Source organism: Narcine bancroftii, chromosome 12 (genome assembly GCF_036971445.1).
Source record: "Narcine bancroftii isolate sNarBan1 chromosome 12, sNarBan1.hap1, whole genome shotgun sequence".
In the NCBI taxonomy this organism is placed as follows: domain Eukaryota; kingdom Metazoa; phylum Chordata; class Chondrichthyes; order Torpediniformes; family Narcinidae; genus Narcine; species Narcine bancroftii.
In genome coordinates this window covers 75261153-75274380 of record NC_091480.1, presented here as the reverse complement: position 1 = coordinate 75274380, position 13228 = coordinate 75261153, and the positions used below count along the sequence as shown (strand labels likewise).

The 13228-nt window shown below is 41.0% G+C and overlaps 1 protein-coding gene across 1 annotated transcript in view; it reads right to left on the bottom strand.

The window, feature by feature from the left end:
- med1 (mediator complex subunit 1) overlaps window positions 1-13228 on the bottom strand; it is a 51746-nt gene that overhangs the window by 20036 nt on the left and 18482 nt on the right. Inside the window, exons 6-11 of the mRNA XM_069906887.1 lie at window positions 9050-9078; window positions 8244-8315; window positions 7243-7317; window positions 6123-6196; window positions 3980-4069; window positions 45-156 (exon numbers count right to left, since the gene is read on the bottom strand). Of these exons, the coding sequence (XP_069762988.1) occupies window positions 45-156; window positions 3980-4069; window positions 6123-6196; window positions 7243-7317; window positions 8244-8315; window positions 9050-9078 (452 nt within the window). The remainder of the gene's footprint in view (window positions 1-44; window positions 157-3979; window positions 4070-6122; window positions 6197-7242; window positions 7318-8243; window positions 8316-9049; window positions 9079-13228) is intronic.

Below are 13228 nucleotides of genomic sequence, written 5' to 3'. Positions count from 1 at the left end.
TTAAGAATGGTTTACTTCATCCTCATGCTCCAATGTTTTCTTACCCTTTGTTGTCTGTGGGATGGGAACCTGTGATCAGGGGAGCTATAGGCAGCTTGCACATGCCCGTGGGGCCCTCAATCGTCACAAACACATTCATGCCCAAGGATCTCGGAACTATACATGAGAACAAAAACAATAAGCAGCAAAAAACATCAACAGGATGAATGAGAAAATAAACAGAGGTGTTAAATTCTTTCTAGTGATGCCAGTTACCAAAACAGAATTAGGCAAATAACTTTGATTGTAAGACACTTGAACTCAACACTGCAGGAGCTTACAAACCTTAAGTAGAGCAAGAATATATAAGAGAGCTTTGCCCACATTTTTGCTGGAATGCACAACTTTCCATGTTGTTATTCAACGGGCTGGTCTGCAACATAGAACACTACAGCACTGAAAACAGGCCATTCGGCCCTTCAAGTCTGTGCCGAAAACATCATACCGCTAGTCTCACTGACCTCTGTCCCCATTCCATAACCCTCAGACCTCCCCTATCCACGTATCTATCCAGTTTATTTTTAAAACTCAAGAGTGAGCCCGCATTTATGTCAGATAGCAAATCGTTCCACACTCCCACCACTCTGAGTGGGAAAGTTCCCCCTAAACTTTTCCCTTTTCAGCCTAAATTTATGCTCTCTTGTATTTATCTCTCCTAATCTGTGGAAAGAGCCTACTCACATTTACTCTTGTCTATATCTCTCAATTTTGTAAACCTTTATCAAATCTTCCCTTTCTTCTACATTCCAAGGAATAAAGTCTTAACCTGTTTAATCTTTCCCTGTAACTCAATTCCTGAAGACCCGAACTGAAATGTTTTACCAATGTAAATGCCAGTTTACAGCATTTAGCTAATATCAGTAGGTTCCCAATCTAACAGAGTCCAACAATACCAAACACCAGGGTAAGATTACAAAAGACAATAAGCCCCTTATCAGCCAGTCTTAAACATACAAAGTGAAGGATGAACTGGTGGGGTTGAACTGTCAGGAGAGAATGGGGATTTTCCATGGAGATGTACAAAATTATGAGAGGCATGGGTAAACTGAATGGTCACAATCACGAACATTTTGCCTGGATAGGGAAATGTAAAATATTTAAGGTGATAGGAGAAAGATTTAAAGGGGTCCTGAGGGGCATTTAAATTTTTTTTTAATCCTTTAACCAACACTACTAATTTCTATAAACAGTACTAATTTCTATAATCTTTTCCTCTCAGCAATCATGAAAGATTGTTCATTACAAATTGGCTACTATGCTTGCTCTATTATTTGAGTGACTACCCTTCAAAATTACTTCATTGGTCAGTGATATAAAAGATCCTGTGTCTCTATGTTATCTTCTTGCAATACCGTCACCCTTCAATCAAGATCCCTCGATCCAGGTTTCCATTTCCCACTAAAAACAAATTTTGCTTTTGAAAAGGATGCCACGTAGATTAGAAAGGACTTCAGATTCCGTGTGTTTACACTGTTAAGAGTTCTGTGTTGTGTATTGGTATACGTGTTGTGTGGTTTTGTGTTGGAAAGTGATAGTTTGCCTTAGAGAGCCAAGATGAAGGTGGACTGCTGAGGGAGTAGGAGATGGACTGGCCATGTGGAGAAAATGATCTCGAAATTTCTGGACTTGGAAGACAAACCACCACTGGGTGTGGCTGTGAAGTGGAAGGAGGCCCAAGTAGAGTCATTGTCTTGGAGGCAGTTTAGAATGTTGGGCATTTTAAAAGGGATGAACATTCCGAAGGCAGCAAGAAGGATTCGGACCAAGCCAGTGGTTCCTTTCTCTGCAAGCAACACAAGACAACTTCGAATTTTGTGCTCTCTCTAAGATCTTTTGGCTTCAGATTACCAAACAAACTGAATTTTGTTTATGATCTTTGCTTCGGTTGAGATTGAAGTTTTGTGAGTCTTGTGTGTTTTGTGTCTAAGTTTTTCTGTGGGCTGGTTGGAAATATAACTTAGACTTTAATTACATTTGTTATATTTAGGCTGGGGAATTTATTAGTTTTACACTGTTATAGAAATTTGCCTAGTAACCAGTGGGCATTGTGATAAAAGGGGGGATTTTCAATTAAAGTTTGAAGGTGAATTTTTGTTAATAAAGTAATTGTTCATCTTTACCCCTGTGTGATATGCCTTCTTTGTGGTTGCTGGTTTGATCTTGTAACAACACAAACATACTCCTGGTGAGGAAAACAAAAAAATCTGCACATGCTGGGGTCCAGTGCATCACACAAGTGCTGCAGAAAGTCAGCAAGTCATGCATTATCAACAGAAAGCCAAAATGTTTTGGGCCAAAGCAGACTTTAGATTTATGGATGCTGCATGACCTGCTGACTTTCTCCAGCACTTTTTAGGTTTAAAGTTTAATTAATCAAAAGTAAATTGTTGAGATAGGAAGTATTTTTGCTGGATAGGGAGTTTAGTACAAAGGAACATTGCATTAATTTCAGAAAGTAGACTTTGGATGGTTATTACTGAACACCAGTAAAACTGGGTAAATTGTGCATTTTGCAGTCAGGATAAGGGTTAATTTGGTCAAACTATTAAGTGATTTGGGAGAAAGATATGGGCCATGAAAATAGGTCCTACAATAGCATATTTTGATTAAATGGTAAAACGGGCTTGAATCCAGATGGGCTGAATTGTCTTTTCCTTGCTTGTCACCACACAGGAAATGGCTAATTGTTCCATATGGCAGGCACAGCAAGGGTTCAGGAAGGGCAGGTCATGTTTAACAAATTTACTGGAGTTTTTGTTTGAAGATATAATGAGCGTAGTAGATAAAGGGGAACAGGTTGATGTTGCAGAAGACATTCAATATGGTGCTGCATTAAAGTCTTCTTCATATGAAAGGATACATGAAGTTGGGGGCAATGTATAAACATGGATAGAGGATGGATTAACCAATAGAAGGCAAGCAGTTGGAAAACAGACATTTTTCTGGTTGGCAACCAGAGGTGAGCAGTGTGCTGCAGGAATCAGTTCTGGGCCTTCAACCGTTCACAAATATACATAAACGATTTGGAAGAGGGGACCATGTGCATCATTTCTAAGTTTGCTGACTATACTAGATTGAGTGGAAAATATTAGAAGATGTTAAGTGAGTGGCCATGAGCCTGGCAATGTAGGTAAATCCACTTTAGAAGAGAAAATTGTAGAAAGGATTATTTAAATGGTTAAAGATTGAAGCAGGTTCTTGTGCAGAGGGATTTGAAAATGCTTGTGCATGAATTGCAAAAGGTAGGTTTCCAGGTGCAACACATAATCAAGAAAGCAACCGGGATGCTGGCTTTCATTGCAAAATGGATTGAATTTAAGACCAGGGAAGATCTGCTGCATCTGTATAGAATACTGGTGAGGCCGCACCTGGCTTACCATATGAAGTTTGGTCTTACTTGAGAACAGCTTTGCAGGTGGTGCATAGGGGGTTCTCCAGACTGATTTCTGAGATGAAGAGATTAGTCTATGAGGAGAGATTAAGTTATACTCCCTGGAATTCAAAATAATGAGATAAAAAGAATAGAAACATCAATTTATGTAAAAGAGGTATTGGCAGGTGAGACCGGAACTAGAGGACATGTCAAGATGTCGATTGAGGACAGAGAAGAGGAGGAAATGCTTTTACCAAAGGGTAATGAACCTGTGGAATTCTCTGCCTAAGGAGTAGTAAAGACAACCTCATTAAATATATTTAAGACACGGTTGAGTAGATATTTTACCTAGTAGAGAAATTAAAGTTGTAGGGAAAAGGCAGGTAGGTGAAGTCCATGGCCAGATCAGCCATATTATTGAATGGTTCATATGATTGTTGGAAATGGATGACAGGGAAAATTTACAAGAAAAAGTTTATCCAACACCAACTTGCTGTCCTGAACATTATTCATTCCATCAGTCATTTAATTTTTACTGACATATCAAAAAGGATGTGGCAACTATACCATTATTTTCATTCAAGTTCTTAGGTGCACCAGTTCCCTCTTCAAATAAATCATATGGCGAGACATAGTACTTCAGGTTCATTAAGTGTCCTGTAAAATCAGGCAAGACGTTTTAACTCAAACAGTGGCAAACTGGTTCAAAATATTCAAAGCATTAGAAATACACAAATCAACTGAAAGAGAAAAAAAGATTTAACATTTTACAGAGTTTCTTTCAGCTTTTTTTTTTTTTTTTTTTTTTTTTTTTTTTTTTTTTCTAATGTACAATGCTTTATTCTGTACCAGTTAGTTGAAGATCAGGTGAAGTTTGGGTTAGAGATAGTTTACAATTAACAAATTATAAGCAATAATATCATTTTTTTTTTTTTTTTTTTTTAAATTTTTTTATTTTTCACACCATAAATCACATTAGCCATGATATACACTATTTCTTTTCACACATATACAGTGACTTTTTCTCCCCCCCCCCCCCTTTCCTCCCAAACCACCCCCCCACCCCCCCTCTCATCCATTTTAGGTATACAATCTAGGTTGCATTAATCCAGTCAGACAATGTTGTCATTCAACAAAATTACACCAGAAATTCTACTGAGTCCATTCTTTTCTTTCCTTCTCCTTCTATCAACTTAGAGAAGCACGAAAATTTGCAGAACAATTACAAAAATAGACTGAGGGAGGAAGACGGGTAATGAGAGTTAAAATGATCACGACTGATATGTATGTGGGTAAAGACAAAAATAGACTGAGGGAAGAAGACGGGTAATGAGAGTAAAAATGATCACGATTGATATGTATGCAGGTAAAGAGGTATAAGAGTGAATAGAGACAATGAGCATACATGAATGTATCTGTACTTAGAGGAAAATATAGATAGTATAGACAAGAATTAATAAGGGAAGGTAATGGAATAGAGAGAATAAGGAGGGAATTAAAAGAGGGACCTTTGTGACATATGAAAAGTGAAATCTTTTCTGGGGGAGGCGGGGTGGGGGGAAATAGCGGTCACTGCACAATCAGTTGACGCTTGCGAGTGGATTCGCAAATCCAAATGGAGAGGGGAGATGTGGTTGTCCGACAAGGGATAAAGGACAACTCAGGAGGTGAAGGGGAGATTGGGGATAAATAAGATAGAAATAGGAGAATAAGGAAAATGTTAGATGTTGTAGGAATGTTGTCTTATGAAGAGTTGAAAATAAGAAAACAGAAATGGAAAAGGAGGAAAGGTAATGATGGAAAAACGGAAAGAGAAGATAAACAAAATATAAAAGGGCTACGCTGAACTATATGTCTTTAAATATTAATGGAATACATAACCAAATTAAAAGGAAGAAACTACCAAATTTAAATGAATAAATGTATTCCATTAGAAAAAAAAATAACATATTGGTTAAGAAATAATATTGAAATATTCGAACAAGTATAGGAGCCTTACATTAAATACAATAGCGAAAACCTACCGGGGACAAACATTATCTTTCAGCTGTTTTAATGAAGGGCTTCCCTGAAACTTTCACTGGCTGTTAGATTCAGATTTATTGTTAGAGTACATACATGACATCACATACAGCCCTGAGATTCTTTTTCTAGCAGGTGAGGCAGAATTACCACTTGTCAGTAGTGGAAAAAAAACTGTACTCAACATAAGTTGAAGCAAAGGATGGGGATTGTGTGAGATATTGCACTATCTTGACACTAGTCACTGGTTTCCAGAGGGGGCAAGAAAGGAAGTCAAAGTCTATTGCCATCATTTTCAGCTTGTGAGTTTCAGCCAAGCAAAGATTTATGCCTTCTCCTAAAAGATTTATGCCTCACCCTGAAAGTAAAGAATTTTTTTCAGCAAAATGCAGTGAATGGAGGATAGTTAAGTGATATTCCACATATAAATTTATTCTAGTCAACTACAGCACTGCCTACAAAGCTAAATGACAAAGCTCCATGCCGACAAGATCAGTAGTGTTACTAGATTGGCCTGGAACAATGAGAATGAACTAAAATTTGAAATATTCCTGTATATCCTGACTGAGCGTCTATGGGTTCCAAAATTGTGAAAGCCCATCATATTCCAGAATTAGACATAAAACACAACTTGCCCTTACCTCCCCCAAGCCTCTTAGAAATTGTCAAATATTGAATAAAAACATACCCCCACTCCTTGGAGTAAGAAAACCGACACTTCCTTGTAGTATTGTATCAAGGTTACTTGCATTTGTTGCTAATCTGTAAAAATTAAGAATAAAGAAATTATTTTATGGATGGATTAATAAAAAGTGTGGAAAAACATTGCAAACTTCTAAACCTCTGACAAATTTATATCTAGATAATATGTTTTGGTGATGTGGGCAGAAAGATTAATATTGTGAGGGACATTGGCAGTAAGTCCCTTGTTCTTTTGGTCTTTATTTAGAGATGCAGCACACTAACAGGCTCTTCCATCTCTCAAGCACATGGCCCAAATACACCAATTCACTTACAAACCTCGTATGTCTTTTGTACGTGGGAGGAAACCCACGTGTTCACAGATAGAATGTACAAACTCCTTACAGACAGCACCTGAAGTAAAGCCTGGGCCGCTGACCACTATAACAGTGTTGCACTAACCGCCACGCTAACTGTGCTGCCCTCAAAACATAGTTATCTCCCAACTCCAGCTATGAGAGAGAAGCAGTCAGCTTAATGATTTGGCTGAAAGGCATTTCTAATTGGGCTGGACTTCCTCAATGATGGACTGGAACGTCAGATTCGACTTTACTGACAATTTCTGGAGTGAGAGAAATCCAGTTTTCTGATTGAGATGCAAGAATATCACCGAGACATAGTTGACGCTTAAATCAAAGCAGTATACAAGTCTGTAGCAGGGGTTTAAAACCTTTATATGAACAGCTTCTATATAAACATTAAATTTACATTGCTTAATTGTATTATGAAAGCCAATCTATCAGTAGACTGCTGGGAACAACAGAGGAATGGCACTATAAAATATTCTACATTCACCCAAATTTCATAAAGGCTCTGTCAAACATTGCTTCAGTACAAGCTGGAAATGAGAAAAGAGTGAACACTTCATCTCCATTTCTGTAAAGGCAATTCTATACATTTCAGGATTTGTATGAGTTTGAAGTCAAATTCACTTCCCTCACCCAATGAAAAGCAGACGTTCTTACATTTTATGGAACTATCTTCTGTGATCTATTTCATGCTAACACATTGTTTTTACACTTTAACAATCTCAAAAGCTACATCAAGCCAAAGAATGTTCTATTTACCTGAACATGTGCGCCATCTTGGAAAGATCAAGCTCCAGGGACTGCAGAGCCAGGTACATCTTAGTTTTCAGCTTACTGTGGGAAAAAAAATAAAAGATCCCCAATTACCCACATTCCTATTATTCATATGGTCACTCTTGCTGTAAAGTTTACATTGAGATAGAACAGTAGTGATCTATGGTGGATGGATCCAGAGGGACTGTGCACCAGTTGCTCAGGGAAGAAAATGAAATCTATTTTTATGTGACTGCATTAAATGTTCCAGTTTGTTCTTTCTATACTACGGTTTTCCACACACAGCACACAACTATCCTTCCATGCTGCACTGCTGATCGACAACCTTACAAAATGGGTGAGCTTGCAACTGTGCGGTTCCACTACGTAATTCGCCTTAGATTCTTCATGGGTATAAACTCAACTTCTGCTTCTTCAACACAAACACCTAGTTATTTCTGAACTTTTAAAAAAACACATCACATTCAAAAAAAGCACCATTTCCACTACATCTGCTCCCAACACAAGGAACCGTAAAAAGAAAATGGGAATATGCCATGGATACTTCCCACATCTTCACATTTTGATGACTGAAAGAGCTATAGAAATATTTGGATGATACCACAACCACATCATTTTCCTCAATATGAATACATCCACTTTTTTTCGAAACAAGCAGAGTGGAAGCTTAAGGATGAAAATGATAAAGCAAATGAATACTGCACAAAACCCTTCATCCCAGAGGAAGGAGGAGGTTTTAGACAGGGTACCTCACTACCTTTCTCAGGCACTCGACTGCGATCAGATCCAGTGGCAGTTTGAAAAGACCAGATAGTCGCTGTTCATCTGCAATGGCAACTCTCACATCCTTGTGAATATTTTGACCCCAGAGCTGTCAGAAGGACACTCTCACAACTAACAAATATGGTTTCATTACTGAAATTCCTTTGTGAGCAAACGCAGAGCAGCATCAGTAGACACAATGAAACCATCCCTTAGGTCCTTACTTGTCTCCGGGGAGCTTATATAGGTTAACGAGGCCTTTAAGATGTTTGGAGAACTCTAAAAAATTCTTCTCCCTGCAACAAAACCAAGGAAACAATGCAAAGTCAAATAATGCATAAAAATAAAGGCATTCAATCTTTAAACATACTATCTTTCATTTTATGATTCAAGAACTGAAGGATGGTAAGGTGGGATGGAATTAGGATGGTATTATACAATTCATCCAAGTAATTTACAAGTTATGAAGGCAGGGTGCATGGAAAGGACAATAAATGAGGTGGGAAGTCTTCTCCTGCAGTACAAATCAATAAATAAGGGTCTATTAAAAGTGCTTTGGTTGGCAACTAAACCATCTTCCCACCAGCCCTAAAAAGGCTCTTAGCACCTAAGGAAACAACCAGTCTAGCCATTTGCCATCTTAAATAAAACCTTTCAACATCTGAGAAACAGTCCCCAGCATCATACAGCATAAGCATGGCAGAATTTTTAGCAAATCTGTTTTTCAAAGTAGAATTTACACTCAGGACACGAGAGACTGTAGATACCAGAATCTGGAGCAAAAAACAATCTGCTGGGGATATCAGCGAGTCGAGCAGCATCAGTGGGAGAAAAAGAACGGTCAGCACTTTTGAGGCTGGAACCTTTCATTAAATTCGCTGATTTCCTTCAGGAGAATGTTTTTTTTGCTCTGACACAAACTAGCTCCATGTAATCACCAAACTGGCCTCCAACCTGCAACAAAACACCTTAAATCATTTGTATGGTCTGACTGCTATATTTGTTTTGTGCCTTGTGAAAAATGGCATACCTCAAATACTGCACCAGCTCCTGGCAGCCCTGTAGAAAACAGAACATGAACAGCAAGTCATTTGAAATTTTCAGAATAACATCTTTTCAAGCTATTTTTATTATTGTTAAAGACCATTTTACAGAACACAGTAAAAGTACTTTACATTAATAACACTGGACCATGAAGATTTTGCTTCCTGAACACTTTTGGGTGTATTTTATGGATTTTTGGGATGCTAATCATGAAAATCATCTGAAAAATTTCCCTATTATGTACCATTTTTTTCAGATATAATCTATTTTGGGGATTTCCTGTCATATTTTAAGTCTACTTCAAGCATTAAAAAAACCCCCATAAAGTGCAACACGTCATTGAAAATTCATTTTCTGCCTTCACACTTGGACGTCTTCCCTGCTGATCTTGGTGCAGTCAGTGACGAACATGGTGAAAGGTTTCACCAGGACATCAGGGAAACTGGAATCCTTCAACGCTGCCCTACTATTTTTAATCGGACACTGACATGAGAGGCATCTGATGCAGAGTACAAACAAAAACCAGCAGAAGAATTTTCAGTTAGTTGAACTAACGCAATGTGTCAGCATCATGATGCAATTAAACATGGCAAATTCAATAAACCGTAGGGTGTGGTGCAGTGAACAAAGCACAACAGAAGTGGTCAGTGAGCTGAACCCATGGAATTGTTTAATGAAACCTTCGGCAGGGGTTTCTGGGTGCCATTGAATTGATAGTTGGCATGCTAGCACCATCACCTGACCCCAGAAGCCGCGCACCTTCCAGGGTCCTTTGCGCCCCCCCCAAGCCACCAAAAATTTCCGATCCCATGGGGGCCCACAACTACAGACGCTCGTTCGATAATGGATAGGCACGGTTTGCCAAATGACCCCCCCCACCCCCCACCAAAAGAACTGGAGTTTGGAGCTGATACCACAGTCTCGCTAATATGGCTAGAACAGGCTGGCAGACACCCTCTGCGCCAGGGGCATGCTACCTGTACCGGTTGCCCCAGGCCCAAATGTGCTGGCTTAAGGCGATCCACAGAAACAGTCTCTTGTTTGTCGTCCATGTTCAGAACAAACGTGGCGTCATTCCACAGCACCTTACATGGGATACATGTCCTTTCCCAAACGTCAACTTGCTTGCACAATCTGTGCCACATGAATTTGTCTGCCACAAGCCTTGTTGTTGCCCAAATAGATGGGTGAGGAAAACCGTGTATGGCATTGAATACCTGACGATCAGCCTCGGTTGTTTGGTGGACACATGACAGGGCAGCGTGGAATTTGTTGGTTCAAACTTCACGTACTCTAATTTCAGGCTTGAGATGGCAGTGCCAAAACCATGTGATCTATTCCTGGAACTGGAGAATGGACTGACGCGATAGTTGTGCGAGATAATGAGTCAGTGACCAGAATATCTCTCCCCGTGATGAGCAGTGTAGAAGTTGTGAACTAGGAGATGTATGAGAGATGTTGTTGCTGTCGGGCTGACCATGGATCTGACACCTTGGCGAAAGCGAACGTGAGCGGCTTGTGGTCTGTAAAAACTGTGAACTCCCTGCTTTCCAGAAAGTAATGAAAACGTAGAGAGTGAGGAGTTCTCTGTCAAAAGTGCTGAACTTTTGTTCAGGCTGCCTCAGGTGATGACTGAAAAAGGCCAGGGGTTTCCAAGTGCCATTGACCAGATGTTCCAGTACCCCATCTACAGCTGTGCTTGATACATCGACCATGAGAGCTGTTGGCACGTCAATCGGTGGGTACACCAGCATCGTTGCTTTCGCCAGTGCTACTTTGGCTTTTTCAAACGCAACCTTTTCATCCCATTTCTGCTCTTTAGGTTGTCCAGATGAGCTGTATTATTCTGGCGGCTGCCGGCATGAAACAGTGGTAGAAATTTATCCTGCTAACAAACTCCTGCAGCCCATTAATGGTAGAGGGTTTGGGGAATTTATGGATGGCCTCGACCTTCGATGGTAGTGGGAGTGCCCCATTAATTGCTAAGCCATGCTTGTTGAGCCATTGACAGAGCCGACAAAGATGTGCCCAGTGGCTGGCGATGAAAATGTCATCCAAATATACAAACACAAAGTCCAGGCCTGGCCTACTGTGTCCATGAGTCATTGAAAGGTCTGGGCTGCGTTCTTCAAACCGAATGGATATGGAGGAACTCGAAAAACCTGAATGGGGTAGTGAGGGCTGTTTTTGAAATGCCATCCGGATGAACTGGGATTTGATGGTAACTACAAAACAGGTCAATCTTGGAAAAGATCTTAGCACCGCGCAAGTTCGCTGTAAAATCCTGCCGTCGTAATCTTGTTAAGGTGACAATAGTCCCCATAGGGCCTCCAGCCACCAGATGCTTTGGGAACCATATGAAATGGGGATGCCCATGGGCTTATAGGAGTGCTGAACTATGCCCATCTCCTCCATTCTCCTGAATTCCTACTTAGCCAACTGCAGTTTGTCTGGAGGCAGCCTGCATGCTCATGTATGAAGAGGCCATCCATTCATCGGGTTATGGTGCTGTACTCCATGCTTGGGCTGGGTCGCCATGAAATGCAGAGTGACAATGCTCAGAAAGCGGCCAGGATTTGAGCATACTCGTTCTCCGAAAGGGTCACGGAGTCAAGGTGTGGCGCAGGTAATGCAGCAGGCTGTAAAGTGAGTGACTCAAAAGTCTTGGAATTAACCAGACAGCGATCTTTTAAATCCACTAGGAGACATGTTCTCCTAGAAAGTTGGCATCCATACGCTCTGATGCTGCTGTTGTTGGAGGCTGTCAGGGAAAGCCTCTTCTTTCCAGAACGCGTATCGGGGCCAGATGGGGGGGGGGGGGGGGGGGGCAATATCCTGAGGAAGGCAGGACCTCTGCTCCTGTGTCGATGAGAAAACGCTGACCCAAATGCCAATCCCACAGGTAGAGGAGGCTGTCCTTGTGGCCTATCGTCATTGTTACTACCAACAGCCAGCCTCGGCGTTTCCTGGGTGTGTGTAGGGGTGGTGTCTCAGCACCAGTGGGTCACAGCTCCCCTCCTTTGATGATAATAGCATCACTGCTCTCTCTCCCTGCCGAGTCTGACCCCGCACCTCCGTAAGGGGTAAATATATCTCGCGCCCTTTGACCAACAGTTGCTTCTCTGTGCTGTTTGGAGTGCTGCAAGGAGTAGAATGCAGTCCTCTGGCACCTGTTCAAAAAGAACACAGAGCTTGCGCCCATCCATAAGTGCCAGCATCCTATACATTAACGCAGAGAGCATACGGTTCCACATGAAGGAGCCTTGACGCCCTGTTGCTGCAGGAAAGTCCAAATGTACGAGTAAGAAGAGCTTTGTTAGCTTCGTATTTACTGTTGGCTGGCTTAAGAAGTCAATCACGTGTCCTAATCTAGCAATGCAACGACAGAAATATTTAGTGTCAGCGGCAATCTGATGAAGGTGAAACTGGGTCTCGGCCTGCTTGAATCAAACCTGTGGTTGCAAGGTCCAAAAAACCGCTAGCCTGAGCGCAACAGCGATCTGTGTATCCATAGCTAGGTTCAAAAAAATCATTTTAGATCTTCGGGGTCACCATTGTAGTGTGTGGTGCAGTGAACAAAGCACAACAGAAGTCGTCTGTGAGCTGAACCAACAGCATTATTTAATGGAACCTTTGCAGGAGTTAAATAAATACCGTCGGTGCGCTATCACCATTACCTGACCCTGGAAGTCTTGCGCCTCCCAGAGTACTTTGCGTGCCGCCCCTCCCCCCCCCCCGCGCCCCACAGCCAGCAGGAACTCCCGATCCTGCGGGGGCCCGCAACTATGGACGCTGATTCGATAATGGAGTGACGTGGTTCACCACAAAATGTTAATTTAGTGTTTTTACAACTTCCTAGAGATTCAGCAAATCTGAAATTACCTTTTGTTCAGCTTGAAGTTGTCTATCATAATCCCCAATTTTTTTTCCCCAGGAAGAATACCTTTTGAAAATATTTGCTGCCCGGTGTAATTTATGGCTGTGGTCCAAAAGAAAGCTCTTGGGCTCAAAAGACTATTTTACATGTGGGCACACACTGTCACTCTTCTGAATTCCAGGTATTTCACAGTGCATTAGCAAGGGATGTTAAACTGTTGGAAAAGATTCCATGGAACTCAGTGAAGAATAGTTAACGCTCTCATTGTTTGCCAAAGAGTTGTGGAAA